This window comes from Heterodontus francisci, chromosome 11 (assembly GCF_036365525.1).
Source record: "Heterodontus francisci isolate sHetFra1 chromosome 11, sHetFra1.hap1, whole genome shotgun sequence".
Classification (NCBI taxonomy): Eukaryota; Metazoa; Chordata; class Chondrichthyes; order Heterodontiformes; family Heterodontidae; genus Heterodontus; species Heterodontus francisci.
In genome coordinates, this window is record NC_090381.1 from 69,077,217 (window position 1) to 69,098,687 (window position 21,471).

A 21,471-nucleotide genomic window follows, 5' to 3' on the forward strand; every position below is an offset into this window, starting at 1 on the left:
TGTGAGGAGTGATTACTCTGCTGTGGAATAGTTGCGGGAGTTGCATCCCCTGTAGTTACTGATGTAAAACTAGTTTGTGTTTTGAGTCGGCAGTGCTGGTGGACACTGCAACCCCCTGTTCCTGGCAAATCCCGAAACGAGTCCTGGCTGCCCAGAACTCGACTGCGACCATCAGGGTTATGCATCTCACAAGTTCATTCGCACCGTATCAAAGGTCTGTGAAAGTGAAAACGAGACTTTTTATTGGAATAAAAATAAAAGTAAAATACTGTGGATGCTGGATTTTGAATATGTGCTTAGTATGCTTTGTTGAGTTTCAATTTTAGGCTTTTGTGCTGATGGAGGCGAACTTCGGTGATGGGACAGATGCTGTTTTTTGTAAAATGGAAATGGATTTAAATTCTCAACAGCCGGGGGTTCATTCCTACTTTAAAGTATTCAGTTATTATAATTTGTTCCAAACACTTGTTACAGTCAGCTTTAAAGGGTTAGCTTTTGTAACGTAACAGTTTTCAAAGTATGTTCTAAATATTTAAAATGTTGAGGCATAGACAATATAAATGTAAGCCTACTTCGTTTACAGTGCCTGTATATTATAGTTCAGGTTGTGGGCAAGTGATACAAGTATACCTCTCACGTTATGTGCAAGAAGAACTGACTCCATATTCATAGGATCATACAACACAAAAGGAGGACATTCAGTCCATTGTGTTTGTCCACACTTTTTAAAAAGAGCCATCCAGTTAGCCCCACTCCCCTGCTCTCTTTCACCACAGCCCAGTAAATTTTTATTTTTTAAGTATACATACTTCCCTTTTGAAAGTTACTACTGAATCTGCTCCCATCACCCTTTCAGGCAGTGCATTCCAGATCATCATAACACACTGTGTAATAAAAAAAATCTCATCACTCTCTGGTTGCCGACCCTCCTGCCAGTAGAAGCAGTTTCTCCTTATTTTCTCTATCGAAGATAAATTGGAATCAGATTGGCAGGCAAAACTGTAACGGAACAATGGGCTGCATTTGACGGGGAAATGGTTTGGGTGCAGTTGAGGTACATTCTAACGAGGGAGAAAGATAGGACAACCAAAGCCTGAGCTCCCTGGATGAAAAATTTAGAGAGTGATATGAAGCAGAAAAAAGGTTGAGTATGAGAGATGTCAGGTTGATAATGTGCATGAGAACTAGGCTGAATATAAAAAGTTCAGAGGGGAAGTGAAAAAGGAAATGAAGGGCAAAGAGAGTATGAGAAGAGACTGGCAGCTAACATAAAAGGAGTCCAAAAACCTTTTATCAGCATATAAATAGTAAAGGGACAGGTGGGGCTAATTAGGGACCAAACTGGATCTAAACGTGGAGGCAGAGGGCAGGCTGGGGTACTAGGGCGGCGCAGTGGCTAGCACCGCAGCCTCACAGCTCCAGCAACCCGGGTTCGGTTCTGGGTACTGCCTGTGCGGAGTTTGCAAGTTTTCCCTGTGACCGTGTGAATTTCCTCCGGGTGCTCTGGTTTCCTCCCACATGCCAAAAACTTGCAGGTTGATAGGTAAATTGGCCATTGTAAAAAAAAAATTGCCCCTAGTGTAGGTAGGTGGTAAGACAATTGAGGGAAGGTGGGGATGTGAGAGGGAAAATGGGATTAATTTAGGATTAGTATAGGTTGTTGGTCGGCATGGACTCGGTGGGCCAAAGGACCTGTTTCGGTGCTGTATCTCTCTGACTAAGTGAGTACTTTGCATCTGTCTTTACCAGGGAAAAAGATGCTGCCCACATCATAATGAAAAAGGTGGGAATTGAGTTGCTGGATGGCCGAAAAATTGATAGGGAAGCAATTAGAAAGGCTGGCTGTACTCTCGACCTATATTTATAAAACCCAGGATCCCATATGTTTTTGTAGCCACTTTCTCAACCTGCCCTGATATCTTCAACAATTTGCTAATAGTTGAGAAGTCGTCAGGACTAGATGGGATACGTCCAAGGATACTGAGGGAAGTAAGGGAGGCACTGGCCATAATATTCCAATCCTACTTAGATACAGGGGTGGTCCCAGAGGACTGGAGAATTCCAAATGTTACACTTCTGTTCAAAAAAGGATACAAGGATAAGCCCAGCAACTACAGGCGAGTCAGTTTAACCTCTGTCGTGGGAAAGCTTTTAGAAATAATAGTCCAGGATGAAATTGACAGTCATTTAGTCAAGTGTGGATTAATTAAGGAAAGTCAGCACAATTTTGTGTAAAGCAAATTGAGTTTAACTAACTTGATTAAATTTTTTGGTGAGGTAAATGGGGGTAATGGAGTTGATCTGGTGCACATGAATTTCCAAAAGGCACATGATAAGGTGCACATAATAGGCTTGGCAGCAAAACTGGAGCCCATGGAATAAAAGGGATAAGTGGCAGCATGGATACAAAGCTGGCTGAGTGACAGGAAGTACAGAGTAGTGTTGAATGGTTGTTTTCAAACTTGGGGAAGGTATACAGTGGGGTTCCTCAGGGGTTGGTACTAGGACGACTCCTTTTCTTATATGTAACCTAGACTTGGGTGTGAAGGGCACAATTTCAAAATTTGCAGATGACACAATACTTGAAAGAATTGTGAGCTGTGAGGAGGATCGTGGTAGACTTCAAGAGGACATATGGTGGAATAGATGGACATGTGGTAGATGAAATTTAGTGCAGAGAAGTGTGAAGTGACGCATTTTGGTAGGAAGAACTAGGAGAGGCAATATGCAATAAAGTACAGTTCTAAAGAGAGTGCAGAAACAGAGACTCGGTGGTATATGTGTATAAATTGTTGAAGGTGGAAGGGTAGGTTGAAAAAGTGGCTCCAAAGGCAAACGACATCCTGGGCTTTATAAATAGAGGCATAGAGTATCAAAGCAAGGAACTTATGAACCTTTCTAAAACACTGGTTTGGTCTCAACTGGACTAGTGTGTCCAATTCTGGGTACTGCATTTAGGAATGATGTGAAGTAGAGAGCTGCTGAGGTTGGGAAAAAAGAACCCGGCTCGAACCTGACCTATCCACAGCGGACCTGAGCCTGACCCGGCCTGAGTCCCTCCGATTTTGCTCCGAGCCCGTCCATCCGTTTACTTATCTTCTGACTTGGAACCTCCAGGAAGCTGCAGCGCGTGCGTGATGCAAGTGGCGTCACTCATTCACTGCGCAGACTCAGTTTCGTCCCAGACTCCCAGCTTAGGTTAGGTTTTTTTAAATTTCAGTACTTACCGGCAGAGCACATACCGTGTGTGTTTAGTCCAACCCGACCTGAGCTTGAAAGCCAGCCCCGGAAGATGGGTCTGTTCCGACCCAAACCCGACACATGTTGGGTCCCGTCGGTTTAGGGTCGGGTAGCAGGCCTGTAATGTGAAGGCTTTCGATAGGATGCAGAAAAGATTTACGAGAATGGTTCCAGGGATGAGGGACTTCAGTTACGAGGATAGATTGGAGAAGCTGAGGTTGTTCTCCTTGGAGAAGAGAAGGTTCAGAGAAGATTTTTAGAGGTGTTCAAAATCATGAAGGGTCTAGACAGAGTAGATAGAGAGAAACTGTTCGCATTGGCAGAAGGGTCGAGAATCATAGGACACTGATAAGGTGAATGGCAAAACAACTGATGGTGATATGAGGAAGAACTTTTTTATGCAGCGCGTGCTTACAATCTGGAATGCACTGCCTGAGAGTGTGTTGGAAGCAGATTCAGTCATGGCTTTCAAAAGGGAATTGGATAAAGCACCTGAAGGGGGAAATATTGCATGTCTACGGGGAAAGGGAGGGGGACTAGCTGAGTTGCTCATGCAGAGATAGCTGGCACGGACATGACTGGCTGAATGGCCTCCTGTGCTATCACAATCCTATGATTTTATGAAACCTTCATAATTTTGAACACCTCTACTAAACCTCTCCTTAACCTTTTCTGCTCTAAGAATAATCCCAGCTTCTTCAATCTCTCCACATGTCTGAGTGCTCACATCATTGGTATCATTCGAGTAAATCTCCTCTGCACCCTCTACAAGGCCTTGACATCCTTCATAAAGTGTGGTGCCCAGTATCAGACACAATACTCCGACTGAGGCCTAATCAGTGATGTTGATTTTGATCAGTTCCTGGTTTGAAAACATCAGGAATTGGGTAGATAGGGAATCAAGGGAGCAGGTGGTTGATGTCATTCAGGAGTTAAGCCTGATGAGGATTGGGGAGAGAAGTAACAGAATAAGTTGAGTCTGGACTTATCCTTGTGTTCCAGGTTGAACCTGGAGTAGTAGGATGATTTGTTGTAGAGAAGGAGGCACAGTATTCTTGAGATGGCAAAGCTGGATCTAAATTGTGGATGATCTGAATGAGCCAACAGGGCTGATACTTCAGCTTCTGCAAAACCAAAACCCTCCTCTTCACTTCCATCAGTACTTATACATTTCTTGCCTTGACTTCATCCCCAACAGGTGTCAACTGTGGATCAGATGGTAGCACTCTCATTTCAGTCAGAAGGTTGTGGGTTCAAGTCCCACTTCAAGACTTGAGCACAAAAATCAAAGCTGACACTCCAGCTCAGTACTGAGAGTGTGCTGCACTGTCGGAGGTGTCAACTTTCAAATGAGATGTTAAATCGAGGCCCTGGTCTGCCCTCTCGGGTGGGCATAAAATATCCCAGGGCACTATTTTGAAGATGAGCTGGGGAATTATCCCCACTGTTCTGGTCAATATTTATCCCTCAGCAACGTCACGCCAAAAACAGATTATCTGTCCATTGTCACATCGCTATTTGTTGGAGCTTACTGTGAGCAATTGGCTGCTGTTTTCCCTACATTTCACCAGTGTCTACACTTCAAAAGTACTTAATTGGCTGTAAAACACTTTGAGATAACCTATGGTCATGAAAGGTGTTATATAAATGCAAGTCTTTTTTTAGGATTATCACAAATCAAGCGGTGTGCAGAACCTCAGATAACTGTTGTTCCCAAGCTGAGCTTCCAGCTGCATTTCCAATCTATTACCAGAATTGCTTTCTTCCATCTCCCCAACATTGTACCTCTTCTCCTTGCTGCTGTCAAAACTTTACTACATGCTTTTATGAACCTCAGAATTGAACTTCCTTAATGTTCTAATAGTTGGCCTCCAGTCTGCTATGGCCTGAATATTCACCCTCTCATAATGCTGCATTCCCATCACACACATCTTTTAAATTATTCTGGCTCCCTCTGTTTCAAAATCATCATCCATGCTTTCAAATCTCTTCATGGTCCTGTGCATTACCTTAACAATCTCTATCCTTATGTCTTTGCCTACATTTTCTCTTTCTCCTAACATTGGATTATTCCTTGATTCTCACACTTCCTGTCTGCAACCTTTATCCACTGTGTCCCTACCCTCTAGAGTTCCCTTTCCTTTGTCACTTTCCTCCCTGCTTTAAAAAATCCATCTCCTATCATATCTTTTCCATTTTCCCCTCCAGATCATCCACTGTTTTATCTTAATGTAAATTGCTTTGAGACATCCTTCTCTATTTGAGTGTGCTATAGCAATATCTATTTTGCTTCATTACTTTTGAGGATAAGTAATTAATGCATAACTTTCCATTAGGAGATTAACTTTGTGGTGAGGGTCCACTAAAAGGTACATTGTGTATTTTGTGGAAGGTGGAGGTTTTTAGGCTGAATAGACTTATGTTCTTGTACTTTCTTATTGTGTTCTTTACTGTTCCTGATTTTACTTCCGCTGAACGTCTTTCTCCATTCTTTGTGTGTATTTAAAATGTATTTGACCCCTTTTTCAACTAATATATTCTAACATTTCTGTACCTTTTTGTGTTTTAAAAAGCTTTTTTCTGATCCTTTGTGCTGAAATCTTGGTGTTGAAACACACCTTAAAAATATTGGTCTCTGGCTGAGCATTGACTTCGAAAACCAATTTTTTTCCAGCAGCTTGTGGCTAGAAGTCTGATGGTTGTGACCAGATCAACGGTTGATTTATGTTTAAAGCATCAAACCAGGGTGTGCTACTTACGCCAGGGAAAATCTTACCCATAGTAGCTGCCAGATTGCACCTGCATAATTTGTTTGTGACGCTCCAAAACTTGGAAGATAAAAATGGAGTTTGTAAAATTGTTTAAATATAGTTCTGTTAAAATCATTTTCCTTTAGTAACTCTCGTGTGTTTTGTGTACAGTTGAACCATGGCAGACACAAGTTCTTCTCCACTGAAGCACTTTGTACAGGCTAAAAAGAAGATTAACTCAATCTTTGATCAGCTGTTGGAATATGTTAATGAAGGGGCAAGGTTTATTAAAGGTAAGACATCAATTCGCGTGTTTGTGTAGTTGTTAAATAGTTATCAGTGCATTATAGAAAATAACAAATGTTGAACCTCATATCTTCGTCACAATAACCTGCAACTATTTTGTTCACAACAATGAGTTGTGTATATGTAATTCAGCAGTAGACAACAATAAGTACATTTAGTTTATCTAATGTATATTCTGGGATTGCTCTGGCAAAATTCTTAGAACATTGGTAGGTGCTGACTGAGGACTGTTCTAACTTTAGAAGTGTATAGGATTCTCTTGACCCCTCCACTGCCTCTGTGTTGACGCTTGTTTGGCATCCATACTGGATGAGCAAAAATTTCCTCCTAGCTAGACATTAGGAAGACCAAAGCTTGCCACAAACCCCATTTCCCAGCATTGATTCCATTTCACTCCCCACCCTCCCTGGTTGTTGTGTAGGCTGAACCAAACCATTCACAACCTTGACATCCTATTTGGCTGAGATGCATTTTGGTCCCCATATCCTCTCCAATCAGCAAAACTGCCATCCTGCACAAAATTGTTTGTCTCTGTTTGCCTACCTCTACCACTATAATAAAAGCAAAATACTGCGGATGCTGGAAATCTGAAATGAAAACAAGAAATGCTGGAACTACTCAGCAGGTCTGGCAGCATCTGTGAAAAGAGAAGCAGAGTTAACGTTTCGGGCCAGTGACCTTGAAGTTCTGCTCTTCTCTCGAAGAAGGGTTACTGACTCGAAACGTTAACTCTGCTTCTCTTTTCACAGATGCCGGCTCTACCACTATAATATTGTTTGTCTCTGCCTCAGCCCATCTGCTTATGAAACCCTTATCTATGGTTTTGTTGCCTCCAGACTTGACTATTCCAATGAACTCCTCTAGCCAACCTTCTACCTTCCACCTGCATAAACTTGAGCTTATCCAAAACTCCACTGTCCATATTCTAACTTGCACCAAGTCCTGTTTATCATCACTTCTGTGCTCACTGACTTACACTGGTTTCTAGTCCACCAACGCCTCAAATTTAAAATTCTCAGCTTTGTGTTCAAATCCTGCATGGCCTCGCTCCTCCCTATCTTTGTATCTTCTCCAGCCCTACAATTCTCTAAGAGCTCTGTGTTCCTCCAATTCTGGTCTCTTGTGCATCACCAACTTCCCTCACTCCACCACTGGCAGTCCTGTTTTCTGCTGTTTCTCTCCCTAAACCCCTCAACCTCTCTCCTTTTAAGATACTTAAAACCTACCTTTTTGCTGAAGCTTTTGTTCACCTAACTCAATGTATCCTCCTTTTGGTTCAATGTCAATATTTGTCTGATAGCACTCGTGTGAAGTGCCTTGGGCATTTTACTACGTTAAAGGTGATTTACAAATGCAAGTTTTTTTTGTTAAATCTCTCCATGATTTGAATCTTTTAGAATCCCATCAAAATGAAGGGCTGGAGAAGATAACAACCCAGCAGCAGTTGGCAGAAATAGAAATGTTCGCAACTAAAGTGGCCGGAATCGGTGAGGTTCTAGCACGTAGGCACATGAAAGTGGCCTTTTTTGGGAGGTGAGATGCAAGATATTCTTCTACAATGGATAATTATTGACAGATTTATTGTTTAGCACAAAGAGGTGGGTCATCTTTTCTCTTGGAGCAAATATACTCCTCCAAGGAACAGCAAATGATTATTTTTAATTGAGAAACCTTGGTGAAAGTATACAGTGCTACCAAAATTTAGAAAAGTAGGAGCACAGGGTAGATAAATCAAGAAATAATTAGCTGATGACTCGCTTGGTTTCTACAAGCTTTTAGGTTTGTAAGAGGAAGAAAAGACTTGCAGAAAATAATACGAACTAGGAGCAGGAGTAGGCCACTCAACCCCTTGAGCCTGCTCCGTCATTTATCAAGATCATGGCTGATCTGATTGTAACCTCAACTCCACATTCCCGCATACCCCCAATAACCTTTCACCCCTTTGCTTATCAAGAATCTATCTACCTCGGCCTTAAAAATATTCAACAGACTCTGCTTCCACTAGCTTTTAAGGAAGGGAGTTCCGAAGACACTCAACCCTCTGAGAGAAAAGATTTCTCCTCACCTCTGTCTTAAATGGGCAACCCCTTATTTTTAAACAGATCTCTAGTTCTAGATCCTCCCACAAGGGGTAACATCGTTTCCACATCCACCCTGTCAAGCCCCCTCAGGATCTTATATGTTTCAATCAAGTCACCTCTTACTCTTCTAAACTCTAGCAGATACAAGCCTAACCTGTTCAACCTTTCCTCATAAGAAACCCGCCCATTCCAGGTATTAGTCTAGTAGACCTTCTCCGAACTGTTTTCAATGCATTTACATCCTTAAATAAGGAGACCAATACTGTACTCCAGATGTGGTCTCACCAATGCCCTGTATAACTGTAGCATACCCTCCCTACTTTTGTATTCAATTGCCCTCGCATAAATGATAACATTCTATTAGCTTTCCTAATTACTTGCTGTATCTGCATACTAACCTTTTCCAATTCGTGCACGAGGAGACCCAGATCCCTCTGCATCTGAGTTCTCCAATCTCTCACCATTTAGATAATATGCTTATTTTTTATTCTTCCTGTCAAAGTGGACAATTTCACACTTTCCCACATTATACTCCATTTTCCAGATCTTTGCCCACACGCTTAACTTATCTATGTCCGTTTGTAGCCTCCTTATGTCCCCTTCACAACTTACTTTCCTACCTATCTTTGTGTCATCAGCAAATTTAGCAACCATACCTTCTGTCCCTTCATCCAAGTCATTGAGATAAATTGTAAAAAGTTGAGGTCCCAGCACTGATCCCTGTGGCATACCATTCATTACATCTTGCCAACCAGAAAATGACCCATTTATGCCTACTCTGTTTCCTGTTAGCTGGACAATCTTCTATCCATGCCAATATGTTACGCCTTACACCATGAGCTTTTATTTTCTGCAATAACCTTTGAGGTGGCACCTTATCAAATGCCTTCTGGAAATCGAAGTACAGTACATCCATCAGTTTGCCTTTATCCACAGCACATGCTATTTCTTCAAAGAACTCCAACAAATTGGTTAGACATGATTTCCCTTTCGCAAAACCGCATTGACTCTGCTTGATTGCCTTGAATTTTTTTTGAAGTGCCCTCTTATAACGTCTTGAAGAGATTCTAACATTTTCCCTAAAACTGGTAGTTTCCTGCTTTCTGTCTCCCTCCCTTTTTGAAAAAAGTAGTTACATTTTGCTATTTTCCAATTTTATTTCCATTCGTTCATTCTTGGGATGTGGGCATCGCTGGCTAGGCCAGAATTTATTGCCCTTCCCTATTGGCCTTGACAAGGTGGTGGTGAGCTGCCTTCTTGAATTGCTGCAGTCCGCGTGGGATAGGCACACCAACAGTGCTGTTCGAGGGGAGTTCCAGGACTTTGACCCAGCGACGGTGAAGGAACGGCGATATAGTTCCAACTCAGGATGATGTGTGGCTTGGAGGGGAACTTGCAGGTGGTGGTATTCCCATGCATCTGATGCACTTGTCCTTCTAGGCGATAAAGATCGCAGGTTTGGAAGGTGCTATCTAAGGAGCCTTGGTGAGTTGCTGCAGTGCATCTTTTAGATGGTACACACTGCTGCCACTGTGTGTCCGTGGTGAAGGGAGTGAATGTTGAACGTGCTGGATGGGGTGCCAATCAAATAGGCTGCTTTGTTCTGGATGGTGTTGAACTTCTTGAGTGTTGTTGGAGCTGCACCCATCCCGGTAAGTGGAGAGTATTCCAACACACTCCTGACATGTGCCTTGTAGATGGTGGACAGGCACCGGGGAGACAGGACGTGAGTTACTTGCCGCAGAATTCCCAGTCTCTGACCTGCTTTTGTAGCCACGGTATTTATATGGCTACTCCAGTTCAGTTTCTGGTCAGTGGTAGCCCCCAGGATGTTGATAGTGGGGGATTCAGCAATGGTAATGCCGTTGAACATTCTGGGCAGATGGTTAGTTTCTCTCTTGTTTGAGATGGTCATTGCCTGGCACTTGTGTAGTGCAAATGTTACTTGCCACTTATCAGCCCAAGCCTGGATGTTGTCCAGGTCTTGCTGCATCTGGACATGGGCTGCTTCAGTATCTGAGGAGTCGCAATGGTGCTGAACATTGTGCAATCATCAGCGAACATCCCCACTTCTGACCTGATGATGGAGGGAAGGTCATTGATGAAGCAGTTGAAGATGGTTGGGCCTAGGACACTACCCTGAGGAACTCTTGCAGTGATGTCCTGGGACGGTTGACCTCCAACAACCACGACCATCTTCCTTTGCGCTAGGTATGACTCCAACCAGCAGAGATTTTTCCTGCTGAATCCCATTGATTCCAGTTTTGCTAGGGCTCCTCGATACTCTGTCAAATGCTACCTTGATGTCAAAAGCTGTCATTCTTGCCTCACCTCTGGAGTTCAGCTCTTTTGTCCATATTTGGACTGTTAAAATTCCAGAAAGCTTGTTATGGAAGGATAATACTGGAACCTATATTTACTCAGTTTCACATTTATTGTGCAGAGAAAAAAGATTACAAGCATGTAGCTCCTCACTCAAACCCTCCACCAGTCTCAGTGAATGTCTGCTTCCAAGTGTTCAACTAAGACCCCAGTTAACACCCTTCACCTACATATAATTAAATCATTGACACACAATTAACACATTCCCTTCTTTCTTTTACAATACAACTTGGATTAACATGCTCAAAGAACATTTCTAAATCCATATTTTGCACAAGGTATTAAGCTCAAAGAACATTTCAAAATAAATTCCATATTGGATACAAAGTATTACATTGTGAGACGCCCCTCTAGCACCTCTCTCAGTTTCTTTGTACTTGCATTTCTTTTTGTGAAACAATTGGCTAGCTGATGACTTGCATCTACCCATTTAAGTTTGGAGATTTCCTTTCTCTCAAGCATTAGTTTCAGTCTAGCAAGGTCAATACGCAGTCTTTTCTCACTCACTTTTTGTAGCATGTTCATTGTCCCACAAAGAACGATTATCCACGTAATATTCAGTGGGTATCCTGTCTTCAGGATGTCCCTTGTTCAGAATTTCACCCAAAGTATTTGACAAATAGATCCCCATTTCCACTGCCTCCATAAGACCCTGTGTTTCTGCAGCTAATGTGCTTTTAACAACCCGTTTCATTTTCTTAGCCTCCCAAGCTAAAGGACATTCCCCATTTACACCCGTCAGAAATATTATGAAGCCAGCTGCACTTGAATACCCATCAGCAAGATTAGCATGTGCAGCATCACTAAAAATTATTAGCTTCGTGTTCTTTGGGTCACCTAAGGACGGGAACTTCAGTACACATTTCTCCAGATTTAGTTTTTTTCAATGCTTTATTTGCCCTTAAAACATGCTCAACTTTCGGATGTTTCATCATCGTGCTTAACTCCAGCACATCAAAACTAGCATCAGGCCTAATCTGAGAGTACAACCAGTTTAATTGACCCACCAGGCTTTGCTCAGTCTCTGCTTTAGATAGGTAATCACAGAAAGCTGATGACCTAACATGATTAACCAGGATGGGAGTAACACTCTCTTCAAAGGATTGTTGATTCAAACTTAGGCTGCTTAATATCTAAACCAACATATATAAATGCCCCACAGGCCTGACTCCTAATCTTAAATTCTGCCCTAATCTTATTAATAACATATTTCTCAAAATCCGTAGTACCACCCCATAAGAAATTGTCATGTGTCATGAAGATGCCTGAAAGTTTCCTTTTATGATACCAATAAAACATTGCAGGGTCTGCTTTTAGTTGAACACAACCAATTTTCAACAAAACAGATTTCACCGAGAAATACCACGCCCTGGAAGCATCATTAAGGCCATAGGCGCATTTGTTCGGTTTCCTCTTTAGGTGGTTTCAGATACACTTCTCTCTGAAAAGTATCACCCTGCAGAAATGCAGCTTTTATGTCAATGGATCTACACTCCCATGAATATGTGGCCAAAAGAGCCAAAAAGATTTTCAAGATTACTTTTCCAGCTGTGGGAGAGTCCACTCTAACATTGGTATCATCAAGTCGCTCTTCAAAACCCCTCGCAACTAGCCTCGCTTTAGAACTTATAAGTTCCATCAGGAAGGACTTTTTCAGTTCAAATCTATGTGACGAGGCTGGCTGTCCCCTATCTGGTACCTCAGAATAAACTCCAAACTCTTTCCAACTCTAATTCTTTGTTTTGCTTCTCTTATTAGTTTATTCTCAAGATTATTGGCAGTCACGAAAACCTCATGATCATGAGGACTTCTGCTTCTGGTTCTATTCCGAGACTGCTCTCTAGCCTTCGTTTCATTGTGGAATCTGTTCAAACTATGGCCTCTATTGGCACTTTCATGTCTTTCGGAACTACTGTTAGAAGATCTCCCTCGCAATTTATTGGAAGCTTTTTCTTCAGTACGTGATCACTTCCTTATGCAAGAGTCACTTCCAGACCCACTATCAAAACTTGCACTGTGCTTTCTTGCCCTCCACTCTTTCATCCCGCTCTACCAGTCCATGGCTCTGGCTTCTTGGCCATCATCTTGACCAATATTTAAACTTTCATGTTTTTCCTGCACATCTCACAATTGTTACATCCCTCCATCTATCAGACCCCTCTGGAATATATGTCACCCGAGTACCTACTCGGGGCAATTGTCCTTTGGATGCAGTAGCTCTTTCCTGAGCATCATGATCGGTTACATTACTATCCAACTGTTGATCTACCATATTCTGTGCCTCAGGACCTTCATCACAAAACACATGAGTATTTGAGGTAGATGGTGCCTTTTTTCTCTCCATCAGCTGCTCAGATTCTGAGATTTTGTGATCAACCCCGATTAATTGTGAGGAATGAACCTTAACAGTTTGATTTCCATGCTTGATAACTACTATCTTACCATCGTGACTGATTACCTTACCAGGGCCCTTCCATTCCCTATGGCCCTCTCTTTTATAATACACTGAATCTCCTGAACTAAATTAAGCCTCTGATGGCCTTATACAATGCCTCAGAGCTCTGCAAATTTTCTGCAAGACCTCAGCCTTGATGAAAGCCCATCTTCCTACATGTAAAGCATTCAAATGTGCAGAAAAAATGGAACTAATTATAGTACCTACTGGAGCAGGAGGACTGTCGCACAGTACAGAAGGCAATTTGGGATTCTGCCCATAGACCAACTGTTAGGGACTATATCCTCCAACCATCTGAAGCGAATTCTTCGCATGAAGTGTCCATGCCAAGGCAGTTGTCAACTTGCAGTTTGGCTGGTCAGCTAAGATTTTATGTAACATTTCATCAACCACTTCGTGATTCCTTTCACAAAGCCCATTGCTGAGAGGACTTTCAGCTGCATTATTCATAACCATAATGTTCATGTTCTCACACATGTCTCTGAACTCGTCATTGGCAAATTCCCCTCCATTATCAGTCAGGAACTTAGCTGTTGTCCCAAGCCCAGTCCCTATCCACTTCTCCATAGTTTTGTCTATTAGAACTCTGTTGTCCTTACTATTATTGTAGAAAGACTAAATCTAGTTGCTAAGTCTATAAAATGTAAAATGAAAATATTCTTGTCTTTGTCCCATTCCTTTAAATCCATGGCAACTGCCTTGTTAAAGTCACGTGTCAATGGAAGTCTGACAATAGGACGTGATGGTGTCCTCTGATACCTTTTACAAATTTCACACTTTTCACTGATCTCTTTTATCATCCTCATATTCTTCATCAATCACACCTGCATCTTTTAGTAGGGTTTTTAATCTCTCTCAAAAAGGGTGAGCAAATTGTCTGTGTAACTTTAAGATAATTTTCCTTTTATCTCTCTGATTCGTAACACCTGATACCATCAGTACTTCTCTAACACTCTGACTGGAAATATCAGGTTTTGTTAAGGGGATACAATAATGCCCTGACTGGTTAAACTGCACATTCACTGGCTTCCCAGGAAACAATTCCTTATCAAGCTCCATATCAAGTTTTATCTGTGCCTTTTTGCATTTGAAGGCTTACTGAAGGTATCTCACTAGAGACTACTGATAAAGTGGCTTACTCCAGCTATTTTACATGGGATTATTACTCTCTTCAGTGACCTCTGTGTTGTCGTCACCAAACCTAAAGCTGGTAGTACTTTTATGCTCATTGACCTTGCATCGATCCTCATTACTGAGTGAATCCAGATAACACTGTAACCAGTCACTTCCACATACTGTCGACGTACAAGCACTATCCAGTACAGCACAGTTGAACGAATCCGCAACCAACACATTCATCACATGACTTAAACTCCTTGTAACTTGTACAATTCGTTCAGATCCATCAGTATCTTCCTCTTCTGCCTCAGAATTCTTTGCGTCATGTGTTATTTCAAAGACTCTGCCCCTCCGCTTCGGGCAGTTTATTGCGTAATACTTTGAATCACATCTGATGCACCTATTAACTGTTGCTTGGGCATTCCTGGGTTTCATTCGCTTATGATTACTGTTCCAATTCACACTTCCACTGTAATATTCAGACCTGCTAAAGGTAAAGCCTAGCTACCCGACTAGACCCAACTACGTGTCGGGTTCAGGTCGTGTCTATATTCCGAGTCCAGCATTCGGGCTCAGCTCTGGTCGGGCTGGACATGGCTATCTCCGAGAACTCACAAGATCAGGCTCACCCATGATTCCCCACAACTCCATCTGCAGGAATAGCCTGCTGCCAGAACAGATGAACAGGATCACAAGTATTACCATTTGGACAAGATAGAGCACAATAACATGTTTGATATCAGTACATTTATTGCGATATTCGGGTTGGGTGAGGAAAAAAATTAAAGGACTCCGGTTCGGTTGGCTGAGGTGGGGTCGGGCCTGGGTCAGGTTCCAGTTTTATACCCGAGCAGGCCTTTAGCTAAAGGTGCTTTCATCCTCATTTCTCCTGTCTTTAACTCTTCCATTGTACTTAGACCTGCTTCTAGTATGTGGATTATTTCTAAATATAGTAAACATTGAGTCCTCCATTATCTGTGTCACCACAGAGTGCCCGACTTGTTCTACCAGGATTGCAGGAAATTACTGTTTCCCCAGGAATTTTTTTAAGGCTGCAGACATTTGGTCCAACAGGGAGTCCTTGTCCAAGAACCAACCCCCAGTTAGAACCAGGGTGTCCATATGTGACACCCTAGCACAATCTAGCAATTTAAAAGCTAGCACTGAACCAGGGATCTCTAAAAGATTGAGGAAATTCAATTTGTATAGACTGTTGAAATCCATGATATATTCCTCCATTGAATAGCCATCTGTTTTTCGAAATCTGTCAAAGTCTGACCATGCCTCATACGTACTCAATAGGTCTTGTAAATTTCTTGTAAGTTTCATCCAAGAATTCTAACAGAAGATCCAACCCTTCATCAGTATCCAACTGACGAGCATCCAGTTCAGAAAACACTTTACTTCTGATTTTATTTTTGGTAGGAAGTGACAACAGCAAAGCCATACTTATTATTCTTTGAGTCATTCTTTGCTGTTTTTAAAATTCTGTCCAATCTCTGACCTGCCGCTCATCATTGTGCAATTACATGCTTTTTCTTTAAGTTTGATACTATCTTTACCTTTTTTTTTTAAGTTAACCACGGATGGAACTTTGCTTTCTCGTTGGAATGTATCTATTCTGTGTATTCTGAAATATCCCCTTAAATGTCTGCTACTGCAGTTCACTTTAGATAACTCTGCTTTCATGCCCTCATAATTGCTCTTATTTAAGATTAATATACTAGTCTTGACCCACTCCCCTCTCCCTCAAACTGAATGTAAAATTCAGTCATATAATGATTGCTGCTGCCTAGGGGCGCCTTCACTATGAGGTTATTAATCTCATCTCATTACACAATACCAGGTCTAGTGTAGCATTCTCTTTGGCTCCAGAACGTGCTGTTCTAAGAAGCTATTCCAAAAACATTCTACGAACTCCTCATCTAGGCTACCTTGGCCCATCTGATTTTTCCATTCTATATGTAGATTAAAATTCCGCATGATTATCGCCGTACCTTTCTGGCAAGTTCCCATTATTTCTTCCTTTATACCCCTTCCCACCGTGTGGTTACTATTAGGGAGCCTGTACACCCCACTCCCACAAGTGAGTTCTTGCCTTTATCATTTCTCATCTCTATCCAAACCATTTCTACATCCTGGTTTCCTGAACTTAGGTCATCCCTCTATATTGTGCTCATATCATTAATTAACAGAGTCACCCCTCCACCTTTTCCTAGCTTCCTATTCTTCCTAAATGTCATGTACCCTTCAATATTCATGTCCCAATCTGCCATCCTGCAGCCATGACTCTGCAATGGCTATCAGATCATTCTTCTTTATTTCTATTTGCGCTATCAGTTCATCTTTTTTGGCCAAGGGGAAAAATGAATCAAAGTAGGAGATACAGTCATAATCTTGATTTCAACACTGGGAATGGGGGAACATCATGTAAGGCACAGTACTTGGAGTTCCAGAGGAACAAAAGAACAAATATGACTCATTGCAAAGGATTTGAGGCTGAAGATGAGAAAAGGATTACCTATCAGATAGCAAATTTGTTTCTCCTATCTTGTCCAGGAGTGTAAGAGATGTTAGAAGAATTTTCGCAGATACAGGAACAGTATTGAAATATTTGTTGGTCTTGGCACATGAACACATTGGCACATTGAAGAAGTGAAAACAACAAAGTTTAATTTCCCCACTGAAGTGTCTAAAGAAGATCCAAATGGAAATTATTGCTTTGATGATCTTGAATTCTAGGTGGTAGGATACTATATTTGTGTCAGAACCTGTAGCAGTAACTTTATATTTTCTTATAGTCTGGAGCCACTGGCCCGACTTTCTGAAAGTAGTTTTGAATTCCGCAGTCACCAATTCCTATTCCTATCTTCAACATCATTTTAATACCGTTACCCAGAAATAAATACGTTGTTGACCATTGAGATTCTGTTTTCTGACAGGAGATTTCTGGGTAACTGATTTTGGAAAACAATTTTTTGAAGTTATTCTGCTTTGAATTTGTCACAGAACAAGTAATGGGAAGAGTACTGTGATCAATGCTATGCTATGGGACAAGGTACTGCCTAGTGGCATTGGACACACAACTAACTGCTTCCTCAGTGTTGAAGGAACAGATGGGGACAAAGCCTATTTGATGACTGAGGATTCTGAGGAAAAGAAGAATGTGAAAGTAAGGACCTGTTTGTGCAGAAATACATGGTACTGTGAATGTGGGTGTTAAGGTCATTTGGAACTGTCAAATGTTGTTGAAATTGTATTGTCAAATAATGCAATCTTTTAGATAAGCCTTGTGAATATGGAATTGATATGGTGGTTTCCTCTTATTTACTCATTTTGCAATTTGACATCTCTGCCCATGTTTGCGCTTGGAGAATGGTTAGCTGGGTGTGTTATGGGGGGCTGCCAGTGACTATGGAATTGCACTCCAATGCACAACACAGCATTTCCAGAGGGGTTGAAAAATTTGGCTCCTATATTGCCCCCAACACAGCTTTTCTTTCCTCTCCTAAACCCATTCTTTCCCCCTACTCCCACCCAAATGTGGCTCTTATCTTCACCTGGTTTCTCAGCTGTGCAGTGACTATTCCCAAACCCCATTCCCATGCTTTCCTGCTGGCTCTGGCTTCAGCCCCAATTCCACTCCCTCCTAGCTTGATTCTCCAGCCGCCTAATTTCGCTCTCACCTATCTGTGTTCCAGCAGTCTTGAGACAGCCTGCACTGCTTGATACCTATGCTCACCCCTAACCCAATGCATATTGGCAACTGTCCTATTGTGAAAAAAAATGATGGCTAGAAATTGAATACAGAAATTAGAGACATTGGCAAACATGCAGATGAGTGCAAAGGTAAACAGATGAGACTATTAGAGTTACAAAATAAAAATAAAGAAGGTTAATGTGTGTAAGCCAAACAGAGAGAAATGTGCAAAACAAAGAGCAGCACGAAAAATATTCCAATAAAAGGTCACGACCTGAAAAGTTCACTCTGCTTCTCTTCCACAGATGCTGCCTGACCTGCTGAGTATTTCCAGCACTTTGTTTTATTTCAGATTTCTAGCATCTGCAGTATTTTGCTTTTATTTACAAAAAATTAAAGTAGAATCATGAGTTAATTTCAGCAAGAGAGGGTTTTTTGGTTAATAAAGGCACAGAAGGTCAACTGCAACAATTTGTATTTTCATTACACTTTTAGTAATGTTTAAAATTTCAACAACAAATCACAGATGTGTGTAAGGGAAATGGATCCTCAGCCAGGAAGGGAGAGGTTGGAAAGGATCACTGAAACCATGATTCAAGAAATGGATTTTGAGAATGTTTTTAATGGTGGAGGTTTAGTTGAGGAATTCCAGAGAGTAGAACCCAGGGGGTTGAAGGCTATACCACCAATCATAGGGCAACGGAAGGAGGTATGTATAAAACACAGCAGTATGGCAGGGAATATAGAGGTCATGGAGGAACTTAACGGTAAGGATTTTAAGCTGAATACATAGGGAAACAGGCAAACATTAAATGTCATTGATGGCAAGGATGATGGACAAGTTGGCAATGTGGGACAGGATATGTGCATCAGAATTTTGGAAGAGTTGACATTTGTTAAGATTGGAAGACCAGCAAGAGTATGTTAGAATAGTGTCTGATGGGGATTAAGGCATTTATAAGGGTTTCAGTAGCAGGAAAAAGAAGGACTTGTGCAAATATAATGCCTTTCATGACCACTGGATGTCTCAAATCACTTTACAGTCAATAAAATACTTTTTGAAGTATAGTCACTGTTGTAATGTAGGAAATATGACAGCCTATTCACGCACAACAAGCTCCCACAAACAGAAATGGGATAATGACCAGATAATCTGTTTTTGAGAGTTTGATTGAGGGATAAATATTAGCCAGGACACTGGGGATAACTTCCCTGCTCTTCTTCGAAATAGAGATCTTTACATCCACCTGAGAGGGCAGATGGAGCCTCGTTTCAAAGTCTCAGCTGAAAGACAGCACCTCCAACAGTGCAGGACTCCCTCAGTACTGTGCTGAAGTGTCAGCCTTGATTTTTGTGCTCAAGTCCTGGAGTGGGACTTGAACCCACAACCTTCTGACTCAGGCAAGAGTGCTACCAACTGAGCCACAACTGATACACAAAAGGCTAAGATAGGGCTAGACGTGGACAGCACTGTGAAGTTGAAAATAAGCAGTCTTAGTGATGGAAAGAATATAGTGTTTCCAGCTCAACTCCGGGTTGAGCAGGGCACTAAGATTGTAAACCGCTTGAGACAGTGACTAGGGTGGAGTATGGAATCATTAGTAAGAACGTTGAGTTTATGGTGGGAATCAAAGACTATGCCTTTTGGTTTTCCCAGTTTTGAAATGGGAGTAATTAGCTCATGATTAATTGGTGTAAGACTTATTCAAGGCTGCATGTGAAGCAGTCTGATAGCACAATGGCAGTTATTGGGTTGAGCAAATGTAGTGGAGAGGAAATGTTGGTATTGTCAGCATGCATGTGAAAGTTGGTCTTGTGCCTGTGAATGATGTCCCTGATGGGCAGAGTGTGGACAAGGAAGAGGCCACGGATAGATCCTTGGGGAACTCAAGGTGACAGTGTGTGGGAGGGAGGAAAGATGATTGCTGGAGATGCACTGGGTACATTTGGATAGGTAAGAATAGAATTATATGGGAGTAGTCTCATGAGCTGTATAAAGGAAGAGAAGTGTTGGAGCATGATGGCATAGTGCTTAACACTGTACAGAAGTTGAGGATGAATAATGCACTGCTGTTAGAATCACTGAAGGTGTTGGTGACTTTGGTTAGAGCTATTGCGCTTTGTGAGAAACCAAGCCGAACAGGGGTTTCAAGGGGAGCGTGAAGCAGGGAAGTGACGATGTGTTGGGATTTCTGAGAGGAAAAGGAAATTGGGGATGAGGCAGTAGTTAAAGACAGAAGGGGCAAGGATACTTTTGAGGAAGGCACTTGTTTTGAAGGGAAGGGAACAGTTTCTGAGGAGAGGGAGCAAAAGGGAATTGAAGAAGCAGGAGGTTTGTTCATTTGAGAAAAGAATGAAGAGGGCAGGGAGGGAGATGAGGAAGAAACTGCACATAGATGTGGGAGTGTTAGTTTGTGCTGAAGTAGATGGGGATGCTGTAGAGATTGCTGCACATACCTTATTTTGGGTGACAAAGAAATTCATGAGCTTATTGCAGTTGTTTGAGCTTGGGGTATATGGAATTGAAAAGGGGTTTAAGGTCAGTGAAAATGAGGATCCTGTGGTTGTCCTGGCATTTAATTATGTTCCTAGAATAGTAGATGGTTTTGGCTGAGGAAAGTGAAATATGGAGTAAGAACAAGAAATGCTGGAAACACTCAGCAGGTCTGGCAGCATCTGTGGAGAGAGAAGCAGAGTTAATGTTTCAGGTCAGTGACCCTTCTTCAGAACTGGCAGATATTAGAAATGTAAAAGGTTATAAGCAAGTAAAGTGGGGGAGGGGGGTGGTGGGCAAGAGATAACAAAGGAGAAGGTGTAGATAGGACAAGGTCACAGAATAGCTGACCAGAAGGTCATGGAGCAAAGGCAAACAATATGTTAATGGTTTATTGAAAGACAAAGCATTAGTCCAGAAAGGGTGTTAACGGACTGAAAATTGAACAGCTGCAGGTACAAACATGAAAAAAACAGTGGTTAAGCAAACTGAACAAACTAAGATGAAATAAAATAAACACAAAAAAAAATTTTAAAAATGAAAAAGAAAAAAATAACTAAAAATAAAAGTAAAATGGGGGGTCTGTCATGCTCTGAAATTATTGAACTCAATGTTCAGTCCGGCAGGCTGTAGTGTGCCTAATCAGTAAATGAGATGCTGTTACTCGAGCTTGCGTTGATGTTCACTGGAACACTGCAGCACTCCCAGGATAGAGATGAGAGCAGGGGGGAGTGTTGAAATGGCAAGCAACCGGAAGCTCAGGGTCCTGCTTGCGGACTGAGCGGAGGTGTTCCGCAAAGCGGTCACCCAGTCTGTGTTTGGTCTCCCCACTGTAGAGGAGACCACATTGTGAGCAGTGAATACAGTATGCTACATTGAAAGAAGTACAAGTAAATCGCTGCTTCACCTGAAAGGAGTGTTTGGGGCCTGGGATAGTGAGGAGA

General features: G+C 41.9%; 1 protein-coding gene across 1 annotated transcript in view; it reads left to right on the forward strand.

The window, feature by feature from the left end:
- Positions 1-21,471, forward strand: part of LOC137375298 (mitofusin-2-like) — a 94,921-nt gene that overhangs the window by 438 nt on the left and 73,012 nt on the right. Inside the window, exons 2-4 of the mRNA XM_068042251.1 lie at positions 6,162-6,283; positions 7,694-7,829; positions 17,343-17,505. Coding sequence (XP_067898352.1) covers positions 6,169-6,283; positions 7,694-7,829; positions 17,343-17,505 — 414 coding nt within the window. The 5' untranslated portion in view covers positions 6,162-6,168. The remainder of the gene's footprint in view (positions 1-6,161; positions 6,284-7,693; positions 7,830-17,342; positions 17,506-21,471) is intronic.